At 41.5% G+C, this 16,431-nt stretch overlaps 5 protein-coding genes across 8 annotated transcripts in view; 2 read left to right on the top strand and 3 right to left on the bottom strand.

Moving 5' to 3' along the window:
* The window catches only part of LOC104752885 (putative F-box protein At1g32420), a 3,791-nt gene extending 3,144 nt beyond the window's left edge, over positions 1 to 647 (bottom strand). The window contains exon 1 of the mRNA XM_019230680.1: positions 44 to 647. Within this exon, the coding sequence (XP_019086225.1) occupies positions 44 to 647 (604 nt within the window). The remainder of the gene's footprint in view (positions 1 to 43) is intronic.
* LOC104726495 (subtilisin-like protease SBT1.3) lies at positions 844 to 4,185 on the bottom strand. Of its 4 annotated transcripts, none has more exons than XM_019235516.1 (2): positions 3,153 to 4,185; positions 844 to 2,505 (listed from the first exon to the last, which is right to left on the bottom strand). In XM_019235516.1, the coding sequence occupies exons 1-2, from the start codon at positions 3,981 to 3,983 to the stop codon at positions 997 to 999; spliced, it is 2,340 nt and encodes a 779-aa protein (XP_019091061.1). In that variant the 5' UTR covers positions 3,984 to 4,185; the 3' UTR covers positions 844 to 996. The 4 variants fall into 4 exon arrangements, with proteins under 4 accessions (XP_019091061.1, XP_010443682.1, XP_010443674.1 ...); XM_010445380.2 differs by having other exon boundaries at positions 844 to 2,508; positions 3,156 to 4,185; XM_010445372.2 differs by having other exon boundaries at positions 844 to 2,532; positions 3,180 to 4,185.
* LOC104726470 (RING finger protein 215-like) lies at positions 11,623 to 12,394 on the top strand. Its single transcript, XM_010445340.2, has one exon. The coding sequence runs from the start codon at positions 11,697 to 11,699 to the stop codon at positions 12,327 to 12,329; it is 633 nt and encodes a 210-aa protein (XP_010443642.1). The 5' UTR covers positions 11,623 to 11,696; the 3' UTR covers positions 12,330 to 12,394.
* On the bottom strand, positions 13,666 to 15,801 carry LOC104726480 (mitochondrial metalloendopeptidase OMA1-like). The gene is made up of 3 exons (XM_019235510.1): positions 14,769 to 15,801; positions 14,528 to 14,676; positions 13,666 to 14,032 (listed from the first exon to the last, which is right to left on the bottom strand). The coding sequence occupies exons 1-3, from the start codon at positions 15,708 to 15,710 to the stop codon at positions 13,783 to 13,785; spliced, it is 1,341 nt and encodes a 446-aa protein (XP_019091055.1). The 5' UTR covers positions 15,711 to 15,801; the 3' UTR covers positions 13,666 to 13,782.
* Positions 15,992 to 16,431, top strand: part of LOC104726464 (nucleolin 2) — a gene marked incomplete at its 3' end in the record, with an annotated part of 2,351 nt that continues 1,911 nt past the window's right edge. Inside the window, 2 exon segments of the mRNA XM_010445337.2 lie at positions 15,992 to 16,179; positions 16,304 to 16,381. Coding sequence (XP_010443639.1) covers positions 16,012 to 16,179; positions 16,304 to 16,381 — 246 coding nt within the window. The 5' untranslated portion in view covers positions 15,992 to 16,011.

Genomic DNA, 16,431 nt, shown 5'->3' with positions numbered 1-16,431 from the left:
ATCCCTGCTTGGTAATAGATTTTCCCGTTGAAGCAAACTGCACCTTGCAATGGATGGTGAGATTCAACGCCTTGGATGGACTTCCACTTCGTATTTGTTTCTCCCAATGTGAAAACTCGACAAGGCTGCTCCGGATTGTACTTTGGTAGGAACAATACTTTATATTGTTTCTCAAGAGGGTCGTATCCGATGAAACTAGTCTCCATGTACATGGTTTTCTTCTTTGGTAAGTACAAGGACTGCCTCGTGGTAGGGTTATATAGAACTACCTGACCAGATTTTGACCAACAACAAACCAAGCCGCGGAGGTAATGCCGAAATCCTTTAGGGATTAATATTGTCTCTTTGTCTTGATGAGTACTAGACAGGAAGGTTAAGTAACATTCTTCGTAGTCGATTGAAGTGATGAAATATGCATCACGTGGAGGCTGAGCCAAAGAACGATTCATAACGAAGTCTATGAAGTCTCTACGCATGGTGATAATTGATGACCATTCCTTCGAAACGTATTGGAACCTCGCTATAGATTTAGTCGGGAGCTTTTTTAGTATCTCCACCGTTACATCGAGAGGGATTTCGATATCTCCACCGTGACGGATTCTTCTTGTCGGCGATGGTAAGGTCTCTTCGCGTCTTCTCTTCATCATCTCTATAGCTGTTTTGTGAAAAACCCTAGAGATCAGGTCGTAGTAATCATATGTAACGTCAATCGAAAACTAGAAGTGTTACATGTTATCACTTTCTTGGGCCTCTTAATAAAAAAGCCCATGTTTTTGTTTGTTGTAGGAAAACTCAACGCGGAGACATCTATCTTTAGCTTTTTGTAAATTTAGCTTTTGTAAGAACACATATGGTTTGGTTGTTGAATTATAATGACAAAGAACAATTCTATTCAGGTTTTACAACATCGATCTAGAGAAGAGCTCTCATTACATGAGGATTTTTTTATTTGTGGTAACTAAAAACATTAGAATTGCTCAAACATTGGTTGTTGATCTACAGAGGAGGCAACCATGTGATTATAACCGGGCTACGAACTTTGTGTGTCGTGCTCTTCCACACAAGACCACCAAACTCAGGCCTCTTCATCCGCATTCTTGTCGTGAAAGTAACCGTGTAGGAAAGCTTCTGGTGTTTTGTAGTGAAGTTGAGTGTTTTAGGCAGGACAGTGACAGATGCGCCTTTGAAAGGCGAGACAGAAACCTTGTAGCTTGCAATGTGAGGACCAACATTGGTCACAGTTCTTCTAAGTGTCATGGATTTAACACGTGTGTTCTCTGGGAACAAAGCTGAGATCGCCGGGTAGTTCAAGTTTCCAGGGTTCTTGGCAAGAGTGTGTTTGCAGGATCTGTTCGAATGTTTTGTGAACACCTTAAGCTGTGAAGGACTTAAATCTTGAGTGCACAGGAATTCGAAGTAATCTTGAGGTCCAATGTCGTAGACGAAACCAGGATCTATAGCTTTCAAAGGATCTATATGTCCTGCACCGTGATCATAAGGCGATGAAGGAGCTGCTCCTGATGCATCCGTAAGTGGCTTAAGCGTGTTGTCGTGAACATAAGCAGTTGTCATGAGAGCTGATTTGATTGCTGCAGGGCTCCAATCCGGATGCCTTGATCTGATCAAAGCAGCTACACCACTCACATGTGGACATGACATTGAAGTTCCAGAGAGTATATTGAACTTAACCCTCCTTGGATCAGATGATAAACTCGATGGCGCCAAGTCTCCAGTCCAAGCTGCAAGGATGTTAACTCCTGGAGCCAACAAGTCCGGTTTCAAGATCTCTAAGGACAAGAAATTTGGTCCTCTTGATGAGAACGCTGCTACAACTGGTGAAGGTTTGATCCCAATTCTTGTTCCAAGAACCTCTAGAGTAGCGGTAGCTTTTCTGCTCGTCATCGCGTACTGTTTGATCAGTTTACCTTCTTTCTCTCCTACTGCAACTGCTGGAAGCAAATGAGAATCTGCAACAAGCTCTTCACCATTTGTTGCAGTGTTGGTCAAAATCATACCAATCCCTCCTGCTCTTTTCACAACCTGACCCTTTTGCACACGTGGACTAACACCACGGTCGCATATCACGATCTTGCCAGCTACATGACGCCGATCCAAAGCACCGTCTAGACAGAACGAAGTCGGATCAGGGCTACTAGCATTCCTTCCTAAGTAAATCAGAGGATACTGTTTGTTTTTAGACAAAACTGCTCTGCCTTTGTAAAGTGACACTCCTTTGAATGTTCTCATAGTTCCAAGCTTCACTGTTGCTGGAAAGTCTCTATCCATAGTACTTGCACCAACTGTTGTAATCCATGGAGAAACATTAGTAAGACTAATCGGATCAGGACCTCCATTACCAGCTGAACAAGAAACGAAAACTCCCATCTCCATTGCTCCAAACGTTGCTATAGACAAACTGTCTCTAGAATAAGTTGAGATGCCACCACCTAATGATATAGATAGAACTTGGACTCCATCAGCAACAGCTTGATCAACAGCTGACAATATGTCTGAGCTGAAACATCCTCCAACCCAACAGACTTTGTAAGCAGCTACTCTAGCCTTTGGAGACATCCCTCGAGCTGTCCCATAAGCAAATCCAAAAAGATTAGCTCCTTTAACAGGTGAGCCAGCTACAGTAGCTGCAGTGTGTGTCCCATGACCATCTTTATCTCTTGGTGATTTGTATTCAAGCTCTTCATCGATCTTCCCCGTTGCAGCTTCATAGCCTCTATAGAATACTCTAGCACCAACGATCTTTCTATTGCAATTACGTTTCAAGAAACCTTTTCCAGTTTCACAAGTTCCTCTCCAAGTAGAAGGAACAGGGGACATACCCGTGTCGTTGAAGCTCTCACTCTCAGGCCAAATACCAGTGTCTAAAACACCAACTACCACATCATGGTCGGTGACTCTCTCAGCCCAAACTTTCTCGCTCTCTTGTCTCTCTAGGCCAAGAAATGTTGGACTTCTTGTAGTGTGAAGCTCGTATCTTGTCTCAGGTATCACAGCTACAACACCATCTTCTTCCTTGAGCCTCTCTGCTTCTTCTTCAGTAAGCTGAGCAGCTAAACCGTGAAAGGCAGTCTGGTAAGTGTAGAGTATCCTGTCGTTACCTTCTTCTCCTTCTTGAGATTTGCGTTGTGTTACANAATGTCTGAGCTGAAACATCCTCCGACCCAACAGACTTTGTAAGCAGCTACTCTAGCCTTTGGAGACATCCCTCGAGCTGTCCCATAAGCAAATCCAAAAAGATTAGCTCCTTTAACAGGTGAGCCAGCTACAGTAGCTGCAGTGTGTGTCCCATGTCCATCTTTATCTCTTGGTGATTTGTATTCAAGCTCTTCATCGATCTTCCCCGTTGCAGCTTCATAGCCTCTATAGAAAACTCTAGCACCAACGATCTTTCTATTGCAATTACGTTTCAAGAAACCTTTTCCAGTTTCACAAGTTCCTCTCCAAGTTGAAGGAACAGGGGACATACCCGTGTCGTTGAAGCTCTCACTCTCAGGCCAAATCCCAGTGTCTAAAACACCAACTACAACATCATGGTCGGTGACTCTCTCAGCCCAAACTCTCTCACTCTCTTGTCTCTCTAAGCCAAGAAACGTTGGACTTCTTGTAGTGTGAAGCTCGTACCTTGTCTCAGGAATCACAGCTACAACACCATCTTCTTCCTCGAGCTTCTCTGCTTCTTCTTCAGTCAGCTGAGCAGCTAAACCGTGAAAGGCAGTCTGGTAAGTGTAGAGTATCCTGTCGCTACCTTCTTCTCCTTCTTGAGATTTGCGTTGTGTTACAGAGTTAATCTTGGAAGAGTACCATTGTAGCTGATTCGTGTAAGGTGAAGGCATGGCTGATCTATCCATGTGGACAACATAAGTCTTCTTGTCAGAGATTTGAACAGTTTCTGCTTGAAGAAAGATGAGATTGATGGATAAGATTATGAAAAGAAAGCATTTTTGAAGTGGGTTTTTGTTAGTCATTGTTGGAGAGTATTAGGAGATTCTTCTTCTCTCTATCTTACTGGAGAAGAAGAAGAAGAAGAGATACAAGAGAGTGTTGTTGTTGTTACTTCGGAGGAATTAATAAAGGTGAGAAGGCAGAGGTGGTTTTCATACATGTTCTGTGTGCACAATTACTAACCAAGTGGTTGGTAATGGCAGAGAAGAGTAATTAATGACCTCATGGCTTCTTTCTCCTACTTCTATGCAATATTAGTAGTACCGTTAGGTTTGAGAATTTATGACTCATATCGAATTCAATTATTTTATGCTCTTTTGTTTCAATTTGAGGTTAATTTTAGTATTACTGATGTAACTATGAAGGCATGAGATTATACATTAAATAAGTTGAGTTCTTGGAGTCTACGAGCATGTTCTTGATTTATCACTTTCTCTTTTTTCATTTTACGAAGGAAACAAAGTAAGTCACATCAAGCTTTGGATTTTTGTGAGCATAGGAATATAAACAAGTGTATTCAAAAAAAAGACATGTAAATTAGAAAAGTTGAGGGATTAGAGTTGAGACAAAAGTATGTCGGATTCTTCTCTTTGGTAGACTGAATCATTTGTACCTCTTTAAATGAATGTTAACGCTTTGATACTTGCGGTGGATCCGTGTTGCCGTATCTTTGTTATGGAAGGATAATTCTCATTCAACTATACACAAGAGTATTTATACAGAATGTGAAGACTAGGATATTCGTATGAGAGTTAATAGACAAGATACTACTTTACATATATAGATGATTGGTATCCAATCATCATTGATATGATTGATACGAATCTCCTTGATATCCCCCCTCAAGATGTAGGCAGTTGTCTGATGCCAATCTTGATCCGAAGCTCCTGGAATCGCGTATGATGAAGAAGTTTAGTAAGGCCATCAGCTAACTGATCACGCGTAGATATATGGGAGACACGAAGAGCACCGGACTGTATATGACCTCGAACGAAATGATAATCTAGAGCAATATGTTTCATCCGAGAGTGGAAAATCGGATTGGCACATAGATAAGTCGCACCCATGTTATCACAGTAAACAACCGGCACAACCGTTAACACAACCCCCATCTCCGATAAGAGTGAACAAATCCATTGCAATTCAGACGCAGCATTGGCTATGGCACGATATTCAGCCTCCGTTGATGATCGTGCGACGCTACGTTGTTTCTTCGAACTCCACGAAATAGGACTGCCACCAAGATACACGATGTACGTATTTGTAGACAAACAATCACCAACATCACCTCCCCAATCCGCATCGGAGTAAGCGTGAACCGTTAGGGGACAATCTGCGCGTAGGAAAATCCCATGGGATGTTGTCCCAGCCAAATAACGGAGAACCCTTTTAACAGCCTGCCAATGATCCGTCGTCGGTTGATGCATATATTGAGAGAGCCTATTAACCGCAAATGCAATATCAGGACGAGTAAATGATAAATATTGGAGACTACCGACAACCTTCCGATATTGCATGGCATCAACAAGTGGTGTACCAGAGTGAAGAGTGAGCTTTGGTGATTGAGCCATGGGAGTAGCAACCGGTTTCGCACCAATCATGTTAGTACGAGCTAGTAGATCCGTGACATACTTTCGTTGCATGAGGTGTAATCCTTGTCGTGATCGAGTGGCCTCTATCCCCAAAAAATAGCTTAGAGGCCCAAGATCCTTGAGAGAGAAGCGAGCGGCAAGGGAGACATTAAACGGTTGCACCAAAGACGATGGACCCGCGATAATAATATCATCTACATAAACAAGGACGTAGAGGAAATCATTATTCGTCTTGTAAGTAAACAAAGAGGTATCGGAGAGAGAACCAGTAAACCCGGAGTTAAGAAGAAACATCCGTAGTTCTTGATACCACGCCCGCGGTGCCTGTTTCAAACCATATAGCGCCTTACGCAACCGACAAACATGATCTGGACGATCGGGATCCACGAAACCTGGTGGCTGCGAGACATACACCTCGTCGGTTAGAGTGCCTTGGAGGAAGGCATTGTTAATATCAACTTGATGAATGCTCCAGTTTTTCTTGACCGCAACTTTGAGAACTAGTCGAACCGTTGTTGATTTAATAACCGGACTAAACGTTTCCGCATAATCCAAACCATATTGTTGATTAAACCCCCTCGCAACAAGTCTCGCTTTGTACCTTGCAATTGAACCATCAGGATTATATTTCAGTGTAAATATCCACTTACAGGGTATCACATGTTTTGATGGCGACGGTTTCTCCAGATCCCATGTGTGATGACGCATCTGAGCATCAATCTCCTCCGACATTGCCCTCCGAAAATTTGGATCCTTTAAAGCCTGAGCTACGGTTGTGGGGATAAGAGGTGTTTTGACGGCAAGTAGATTAAGTTTCTTGTTAGGTTTGGTGATGTGGTTCTTTGCTCTCGTCGTCATAGGATGAAGGTTTTGGTTTGGTGGTGGAACATGATGATGGGGTTGAGGTTCCGGTTGTGGTGCGACGGTGGAAGTCGTGGTGGATGTGGTGGTCGTTGTTTGCGAGACGGGACGTGGTGACGACGAAGAAGGAGTAGACGTGTTTGATGGTTGTCGGGGTTGTGGGCTCGATTGGTCTGTTGGAGATGGGCTGGAGATTGGTGTTGTTGGGCCTGGTGAGTGTTGTGGGCTTTGACTAGCGGATCGGGGCATGTTAACAGACGGAGGTGACGACAAGCGAGACTCAGATGGTGACGTTGAGGACGATGTAGTCGGCGATGTTGGAGATGCTGATGTCGGAGGAGACGGAGGTGTGTGCGGTAACACCGGAGAAACTGGAGCCGGTGATGGTGGGTGAAGGACGGAGCACGGAGGCGACGAGGAATGAGCTAGTGGCGAGGGTAACACGACCGTTGATGGAGACGGCACACACTCAGGCGTAGAAACACGTGATGCAGGCGACGAAGATAGTGAAGAGAATGGGAACTCAGTCTCAACAAACTGCACATGGCGTGACGTATAAACACGACCACTCGTAATATCCAAACAAAGGTACGCACTTTGAGTAAGTGAGTAACCAACGAACACACACGGTGTGGAGCGGCTCTCAAGCTTCGTTGCACGATATGGACGCAACCAAGGATAGCACACACAACCAAAAACACGGAGCTTCATATAATTTGGAGGCTGGTGAAAAAGCTTGACGTACGGAGATATACCATTGAGAACGTCGGTGGGCATCTGGCTTATCAAGTACACGGCGGTTGCTAGAGCATAGGGCCAGTAGACCTGCGGAACCGATGCATGACTTAGAAGCGCTAGACCGGTCTCAACCACGTGACGGTGTTTTCTTTCGGCGATACCGTTGTGTTCCGGTGTATGCGGTGGTGACGTGAGATGGGATACGCCATGAGAAGCCAAGAAGGAACGCAATGCAATGAATTCGCCGCCATTATCAAAATAAAGAGTGCGGATTTTGTGTTGAAATCGGTTCTCCACAAGAGCCTTAAAGGCGACAAAAACTTCCTTGACTTGAGATTTTTGCTTCAACGGGTACAACAAAGTGTAGCGGGTGTAGTGATCGGTAATGACAAGATAATACTTGTAGTGATCAGCGGACAATATAGGCGATGTCCATACGTCTGTGTAAAGATACTCAAGAGGTTGTGTGGAGGTGATTGTGTTTGCATGAAAAGGCAATTTGTGACTCTTATTAATCAAACAGTCGGAACACGACCATTGTTTTTGCGAGGAAGTGGAAATAGGCAATGAAAATTTGGAAACAAGTGCCTTTAAAACTGTAAAAGAGGGATGCCCAAGGCGATAATGCCAAAATGAGAGGTCGGTTTTTGGTGAAGGCGATGTAGAGAATGCGGTGATAGTGTTACGTTCAACCGGCCACTCATATAGCTCATTCCTAGTCTTGCCTTGGAGCAACCGGACCCCCGTGCTGAGATCCTTCACCTGAAAATGAGCAGGATAAAAATGAGCTGAGACTTGATTATCGTTGCATAGACGATACACCGAAATAAGATTTTTAGACACATTAGGGACATAAAGAACATCTTTAAGCCTAAGGGAGCGAGAAGGTGTGGGAAGTAAACCGGAACCCGTGTGTGTTATCGGAATACCAGATCCATCCGCAAGAGTGACCTCCTCGCCACCATTGTATGGTTGGTGAAGAGACAGATTCGCAAGGTCCGATGTCAAGTGATGTGTTGCACCGGTGTCACAGATCCATGGAGTGGTGGGAGACGAGGAAGTCATTGCAAGGTTCGCGCGTGGCTGCCATGGTGGCGAAGAAGAGTAACTTGATGAGGAACCACGACCTTGAAACTGGGAACACCAACGAGCGCTGTGACCATGAACTCCACATATTTGACAACGTCCCTGATAGCCACGACCTTGGGAACCACGACCATGAGAGCCTCGTGAGAAATGCGACCGTTGCTGCGAACCATGTTGACCACGAGACGAAGAGGAACCTCGGTTGGTCGTATTGTTCTTGTGGGTGACCATGTTTGCAGACGCAGGTGTAACAGAGGAAGCGGTCATCAAGGTTTGAATCTTCAACTCTTGATTAATCAACTTCTCAAGGACCACATTCAGAGAGGGTGTTGTATCACGACCCTCGATCTGATCCGTAACAGGCTTATATTCCTCGGGTAAGCCACCGAGGATGTAATCGATCTGATCTTCATGTGGAATAGGACTCTCGAGAAGTGCGAGTTGATCGAACCTCACCATGAAGCCTTGAAAGTACTCTTCAATGGATTTGGGACCTTTCTTCCAATGCTTAAGCTGGTCGTGGATTTGGAGGATATGGCCACGACTGGGTTGAGCAAACGTGGTGTGGAGAGTTGTCCAGATCTCCGCGGAAGTGGTAGCTTTGGAAAGCAGAGACTGCACCGAGAGAGACATCGCACCAAGGAGACTAGAGAAGATCAGCTGATCTTGACGCTGCCAGTGTTTGTGAGCCGGATTCACGGTGGTGGTGTCATCGGAGGTGAGTGTGGCAGCAGGTGCAGCCAGAGTGCCGTCGAGATAGCCGGCAAGGTCATAGCCTTTGCACAGAGCAAAGACCTGACGTTTCCACATCAGAAAATTTGTCAAGGTCAACTTAGTGACGTTAGACATGTTGACATTAAGAAGAGAGGTGCCATCGGGCGTAGCAACAACTTCAGAAGTAGAAGACATGATCGAGACAAGAAACAGGGGAAGAAGGAGAAGTAAGACGAGGAAGAAGTAGAAAGCGACCGAAAAAAAAAAAATTTAGGTCTTTTGTAGATCTTTACTGCTCTGATACCATGTTATGGAAGGATAATTCTCATTCAACTATACACAAGAATATTTATACAGAATGTGAAGACTAGGGTATTCGTATGAGAGTTAATAGACAAGATACTACTTTACATATATAGATGATTGGTATCCAATCATCATTGATATGATTGATACGAATCTCCTTGATAATCTTAAATGGTATAAACCTAAACTCAATATTGTTACAAAAATGATATGAAAATTGCCATTGTATGAAGACTACTAACATCATAATAAAACTCACGTTTACAAAAAGAAAATGCCAAAAACTCTGTTTGACACAAATGTTAAGTATAATGCTATTTTCATTGGTCAAAAGTTCTGTGAATAATTTGGGTAAAAAATACAGTTTCTATCTCTATCAAAGGAATTGAATTTACTGAGAATAGCAGTGGTGAGCTCAACGGTCTATCACAACATTTATAAACACACATTTAAAGCTCAGAAGCAAAATTGGCCCACTTTTCACTCTCAAGCTATTATCCCAAAAGAAGCAAAGAAACTTTGATATTTCTGATTTTATATTATCAATAGATCAAAAATGGTAGATATATTCAATTCAGTGTTTGTATGTTCTTTTCCTACTCCCACCATTTGCATTTTCTTATGTAAAATAATATTCATCTACACCAAACTATTCAACTATATATGTCTCAATCAGAATCACTTTTAATTGCATCAATCCATTTAACGATAAGAACATACTAACATAACATAAAAGCTGGAGGGCACATAATGTACAGATGCAAGCTGAAAGATGAGTAGAGAAAGGCTAAAGAAAGCCTTCTATGCCTTGGCGACCTGATTGGATTTCTCTATAGATCATTAGTGCTTCTTCCATCACATGTGCTTGAGCCAAAAGTTTTCCCTGAGGGATGTGTTGATAGATAGTCTCCGAGTTTGTCTCCACCGAGCTTTCCCAGCTTCTCATACACTGTGGGAGCTACTCGTAGGTCATATCCCGCAGATGCAAGCAATAACAATCCTATATAATCTGCTTCCATCTCCATCCTGTGATGTAACACACAAACAGACACACAAAAGAAGAATCTGAATGCATCAGAACTTGTTTTTCTTCCTCATAGACACACAAATCTTTCATTTTTCTTCTACATTTCTCCTAACAACAATAACAGCTGCTTAAAACATTAGTTCTTGGAGCAAAATGGTTCACTAGATGACTAGTTTGTTAAACATACAACCAATCTAACCAATTGTTGCTCCGGATATATTTCGCAAAAGAATGTGAAAAACTAACTCGCAAACCTTTCTTGTTCGCTTTTCCTACTATGCCTAAACTACTCCAACACCTTCTAATGTTTAACCGAATGGTTAGTTTCTTACAATTTATTGAAGTTTCAAACTGTTGTTCCTGATCATAAGCTAAAGAATGTGAAAAAAGAACCCAAAACCTCCCTAAAAAGCTAACTTTTTCCTCAATGCCACACAGACATCATGAGTTATTTGAAAACGAAAGAGCTATTGCAGTAAAAAAAAAACAAAGGATTGACAGTAAAAGACAGTAGATAATGTTGATGACAAGAGAGAAAGAGGAATTACTTTCTGGAGAAAGGAAGCTTCAAGAAAAGGGCAGACATATATAGTGTTCACAAGATCAGGCATGACAAACTGATAGAGCACAAGTTGAAGGATTGCAAACCATAAGTTCTTTGTTATTCCCTCAGCTATATGTCGAGCCACCGCATGACCAACCTAATCCAATAAACAGAATAATCAGACACAGAAAAAAACCATGCTTTCGTATCAATAGCAAGTCTCCTAACAGAAACAAAGCACATTTAAATACCTCATGCCCAATCACAATCACAGACGCATACCCTAAATCCGACCAGGCGACCACACACGCTCGTTACTCAAACCTCTCTGCAACGCATCAATCACCTCCGATGAAACATACCTGAACTGAAAGATCTGTGAAATTCATTACGTCTTTCTCTTCTCGACGTGATAAACTTTGCTCCAATTCCTTGAAATAATCCAACAACGCTTCATATTTCCCCTCAATTTTTGATGCCAATTTCTTAAATCAAAATCCGATTTCGCCGACGGAGAGCGATGAGAAAGACAGAGACGACTTCTCTCCGCAAACTTTTTTTTTTTTGTTGGTTTACAAACTATCAGCCAATCAGATCGTGCTACGTCACAGGTTTTTTTGTTGATTTATATTTGTTGTTTTAATTTAGGTTTTTGTTGTTAATCAAAAGTATTTTAAAGTAAAAAGGAAAAAATAGAAAAAAGGAAAATTACATAAACGCGTTTAGGAGTCCGATTTGCTTCTATAAATATAACACAACACCACAACACACACACAACACCTTCGCCACAATCTTCTCATCTACTAATCTTTTACGAATCATCTTTCACTCTGTCTCTGAGATTTGTTTTACTGATTTCACACCCACAATGGATACTGAATCATTCAGACTCGATGTTAATCTAGCCGTTACGTCACAAGATCCGTCGTTAGAGTTATTAAGCACGGTAAAAATCACCGTAAAGAGAGGGTACTTCGAGGAGTTTATCATAGAGAAGAGCGATGATGATCATCATGATAGCATCAAGAGTGTCGGATCTTACCGGGATTCTCCACCAGGTGGAGACCCAAAATTCATTCTGAAACTCCGAACCTTCGAACCTAAGGACGTCTATCGAACCCTCCATAGCCAACTCCACGATCGTCTCTTGTCCGAATACATAACTGATGAGATTGTAGTCCAAGCCCTACGACAAAGAAGCAAAAGTTCTAACTTTCCATTGCCACAACAACAACCTTTATTCATGAAAGGCACTGTCAAACTGACACAGAAGGTGTACAACGTTGTGCGTCGCAACTCTGCTCTGTCTCTATCGCCAACAGATTTGACGACTTGTGCCATCTGTTTGGAAGATCTTGATCTGTCTAGAACTGAGGATTACTGCCACGTGCCTAACTGCTCGCATTGTTATCATGAAGAATGTCTCAATAAGTGGGTAGATCGATCTAATGGCACTTGCCCTCTCTGTCGCGAACTATTTGACAAACCAGAGTCTAATTAGGGTTTCAAAAATTTGTTTTATTATCTTGTGGTCTTAATGATTTGCTAATTTGTATTTCTTTTTTTTTGTAATGATATTGATACTGTCTTTGTTTGCAACATGTAATGCAGTTTGATTAATGATATTAAGATTTTTTTTTTAGACTTGAAGTTCAAATTAATAATTTCATCTATACAAGTTTGATTCAGTCTGCAACATATGTCTCATCACACACCATTGACTTAAAAACACATTTTGTTTCAGATAAAAAGAAGCAACTTTGAACTTTTTGATGTCGGTTTACCAAATTGAAGGAAACAAAGAAACAATCCAACAATACCAGAGTTTCAGAATTGAACTAGACGTGATCCGAGGTTCTAGATATTGAAAACATCTCTCAAATCACCAGACAATACTGAGCAATTTCATCAATGTGTATCCCCTGTTGTCTTGCACTGCAATGAACAAATAACAATTATCAGACCGACTTTAGGTGGTGCAGTACTGCAGTGTGCACAGCAGACGCAAAGTCACATGCAAGCAAAATAAGTTTTGAGAGGACATCACTCTTATTTGTATATCTTTTGTGATGGGAAAATATAACTAAGGAACTTGCAAAGAAACTGGCAAATATACCTGCACCTTCAGTTTCTCAAGTTGTTACTTCATCCTCTGAGGATCACAAGAAGGTGATTAAGATACTTTTATACCTCATTCTTGTTATGTCTCCTATTTTAATTGTGTAGCGTACCTTTTAGGACTCAAGCTAGCTCTTGTATTTGCTTTGACGATATACTTCTTGTCGATACTGTTCTGTTTATATATACAGGCTGCTAAAGCAGATACCAATACTCCTAAAAAAGAGAGCAGTAGTAATGTTTCCATCAAGGAATCTGATATACTGGAGAAAGAACCCTACGTCCGTCCTCTTCTGATCACCATACTCTTGTAAAGACCACTAAGGTAGGCTCAGAGAGTCTCTTATTCATTCCAGTTACTCAAGTTACTTGTACCTCAGTCTTTTAAAGACGGTCTCCTGTTTTAATTATGTAGCTTGCCTTTTAGAGCTAGCTGTTGTATATTCTTTTAGAAGCTCTTTAACCCTTGTCACCGTACATACATGAGTCTTGAAACTGAGAAAGGCTTTTTGATTCGACTTTGATAATTTATTTGGTTTTGTGTGTGTGTGTGGTTGTAATGATTTTAGTTAATCTTGTGTCGGAAGTGTAATTAGGCTTTCACTTATAATTTAGATTTCACCAATAGATAGATATATTCAATTCAGTGTTTGTATGTTCTTTTCTTACTCCCACCATTTGCATTTTCTCTGTGAAAAATATTCATCTACACCATACTATGTCTCAATCAGAATCACTTTTAATTGTTTTAATCAACTTAATGATAAGAACATACTAACATAACATGAAAGATAGTGTAATGTACAGACGCAAGCTGAAAGATGAGTAGAGAAAGGCTAAAGAAAGCCTTCTATGCCTTGGCGACCTGATTGGATTTCTCTATAGATCATTAGTGCTTCTTCCATCACATGTGCTTGAGCCAAAAGCTTTGACCTCGTTTTCCCCGAGGGATGTGTCGATAGATAGTCTCCGAGTTTGTCTCCACCGAGCTTTCCCAGCTTCTCATACACTGTGGGAGCAACTCGTGGGTCATATCCCGCAGATGCAAGCAACAACAAACCAATGTAGTCGGCTTCCATCTCCATCCTGTGGTGTAACACACAAAGAAGAATCTGAATGCATCAGAACCTGTTATCCTTCCTCATACATAAACACACGCATCTTTCATTTTCTTATACATTTCTCCTACCATTACCCTAAATACAATAACAGCTGCTTAATACATTAGTTCTTAGAGCAGAATGATTCACTAGATGATTAGTTTGTTAAACATACAACCAATGTATTTCGCAAATGAATGTCAAAAAATAACTCGCAAACCTTGCTTGTTCGCTTTTCCTACTATGCCTAACTACTCCAACACCTTCTAATGATTAACCAAATGACAAGTTTCTTACAATTTATTGAAGTTTCAAACTGTTGTTCCTGACCATTTGCTAAAGAATGTGAAAAATGAACCCAAAACCTAACATTTCCTCAATGCTACACAGACCTCGTAAGTTAATTGAAAACGAAAGAGCTACTGCAGTAAAAAAGTAAAGGACTGACAGTAAAATACAGGAAGAGAGGAAGAGGAATTACTTTCTAGAGAAAGGAAGCTTCAAGAAAAGGGCAGACATAGTGTTCACAAGATCAGGCATGACAAACTGATAGAGGACCAGTTGAAGGATTGCAAACCACAAGTTCTTTGTTATTCCCTCAGCTATATGTCGAGCCACCGCATGACCAACCTAATCCGATAAACAGAACAATCAGAAAAAACCATGATTTAGTTCCAATAGCAACTCTCCTACCCTAACAGAAACAAAGCACATTTAAATACCTCATGGCCAATCACAGTGGCAACTTCAGCATCTGACTTGAACTGATTAAGCAAGCCAGTAAACACCACAATCTTCCCACCAGGCATACAAAACGCATTAACATCAGGCTGATTAACAACAAGAACCTCCCAATTAATCCCTTCAAGATGAGACGTAGCTGAATGAGAATGTGAATCTTTCTTCCTGTTTTGTTGAATCCAACTATCATCAAGAACCTGATCTTCTTTAGACCATTTCATATCAGTCATAGTCTCTTCTTCACCACCACTCATAGCCATAGCAGTCTCCTTCACTCCCTTATTATCACTACTAGTCTCCGTAGAAGCATACCCTAAATCAGTCCAAACACGCTCATTACTCAAACCTCTCTGCAACGCATCAATCACCTCTTTAGCTATCAACCTAACCCTAATACTCTCAGGATGAATCGCGGGTAAGATTTTACCCTTGTACTGTTTTTTAATCTGCTCAAACTGAGCTTCACCGAGTCGTTTCTCCATAGGTTTAGACAAGAGGATGAAATGTGTTCTCTTTGTGTAAGGAACAGTTTCTAAATTCCCGAAGTACAAAGTGATTAACGCGGCGGAACCGACGAGCGTCACCGTTAATACTGCTCTAGGGTTTTGAAACCATTTTCTTGGTCCTCGTGGCTTAAAGTGACGAACTTGGTATCGATCGACGTAGTAATGTCTCTTTGGTAGACTCAGAAACGGGTTGTACGCGATTCGATTCGCGTTTTGGTGGCCGAGTGATGATGTGTATGATCTTAACCCTAGCGAAGGAATTGAAGAGAACCCAGAGAAATTAGGTGTGGGATTAGAAGAAGACCCAGTTGGATTGATTCTTGAAGGAACATGAGGACGAGATCGAGGTAGAATCTTCGGATTTATGTTACGTCGCAGGGTCTCGAACACGAGTTTTGTTCTTCTGTACCATGACATTGTTTCTGGGAAACGAGAGAGCTTGAAGCCGCGAGGAAAATGGGAAGATTGGTGTAAGAAAATTTTCGGATCAAAAATGCTGAAAGATTTGGCGAAGAAGTTTCGAGAAAGAAGAAGAAGAATTGTGCCCTTTTTAATTAAGGGAGAAGGTTTATTTCGGTTATTTCCGGTATAATTTTCGAATAACCGGAAATAACCACCCGGTTTCTATCGACGAGTTTTTTTGTTTTTTGTTTTTTTGGCTTATAAAGAACGAACTAATCCTACTAGAATACCCTAGCAGTCGTGCTCTTTTTGCTCAATGGGGAAATCTAGCAAGAGTTCCTCCTTGGAACAAGATTTGGATTCTCTGAGAGTAGATTTTGCTTCTATCAAAGACGATGTGGCTTCTCTTGCTGCAACTTTGAAATCAATACTTGATTCGATGCCGTCTAAGGAGGAGTTACTTGCCATGGTTACCTCAATCCAAGTATATATAAATCACTGACTTTTGCGATATGATTTTTCTTCTAGTAGAGATAAAAAATTTCAACTAACATACCACACTTACTTATTTGTGTATCTATTGTGATCTGGGAAAATATAACTACTAGGAACTTTCAAAGAAAGTGGCAAAGATACCTGCAGCTTCAGTTGCTCAAGTTAATTCATCCTCTAAGGATCACAAGAAGGTGATTAAGATACTTTATACCTCAGTCTTGTTATGTCTCCTGTTTTAATC

Source organism: Camelina sativa, chromosome 2 (genome assembly GCF_000633955.1).
Source record: "Camelina sativa cultivar DH55 chromosome 2, Cs, whole genome shotgun sequence".
NCBI lineage: Eukaryota > Viridiplantae > Streptophyta > Magnoliopsida > Brassicales > Brassicaceae > Camelina > Camelina sativa.
This window is presented reverse-complemented; position numbering and strand designations above follow the sequence as displayed.

Coding starts and splice junctions, on each gene's coding strand:
- LOC104726470 (XM_010445340.2), top strand. CDS start 11,697: ATGGATACTGAATCATTCAGACTCGATGTTAATCTAGCCGTTACGTCA.
- LOC104726495 (XM_019235516.1), bottom strand. CDS start 3,983: ATGACTAACAAAAACCCACTTCAAAAATGCTTTCTTTTCATAATCTTA.
- LOC104726480 (XM_019235510.1), bottom strand. CDS start 15,710: ATGTCATGGTACAGAAGAACAAAACTCGTGTTCGAGACCCTGCGACGT. Junction 14,677..14,768: donor CCACTGTGATTGGCCATGAG/GTATTTAAATGT, acceptor TTATCGGATTAG/GTTGGTCATGCGGTGGCTCG. Junction 14,033..14,527: donor AAGCTTCCTTTCTCTAGAAA/GTAATTCCTCTT, acceptor GTTACACCACAG/GATGGAGATGGAAGCCGACT.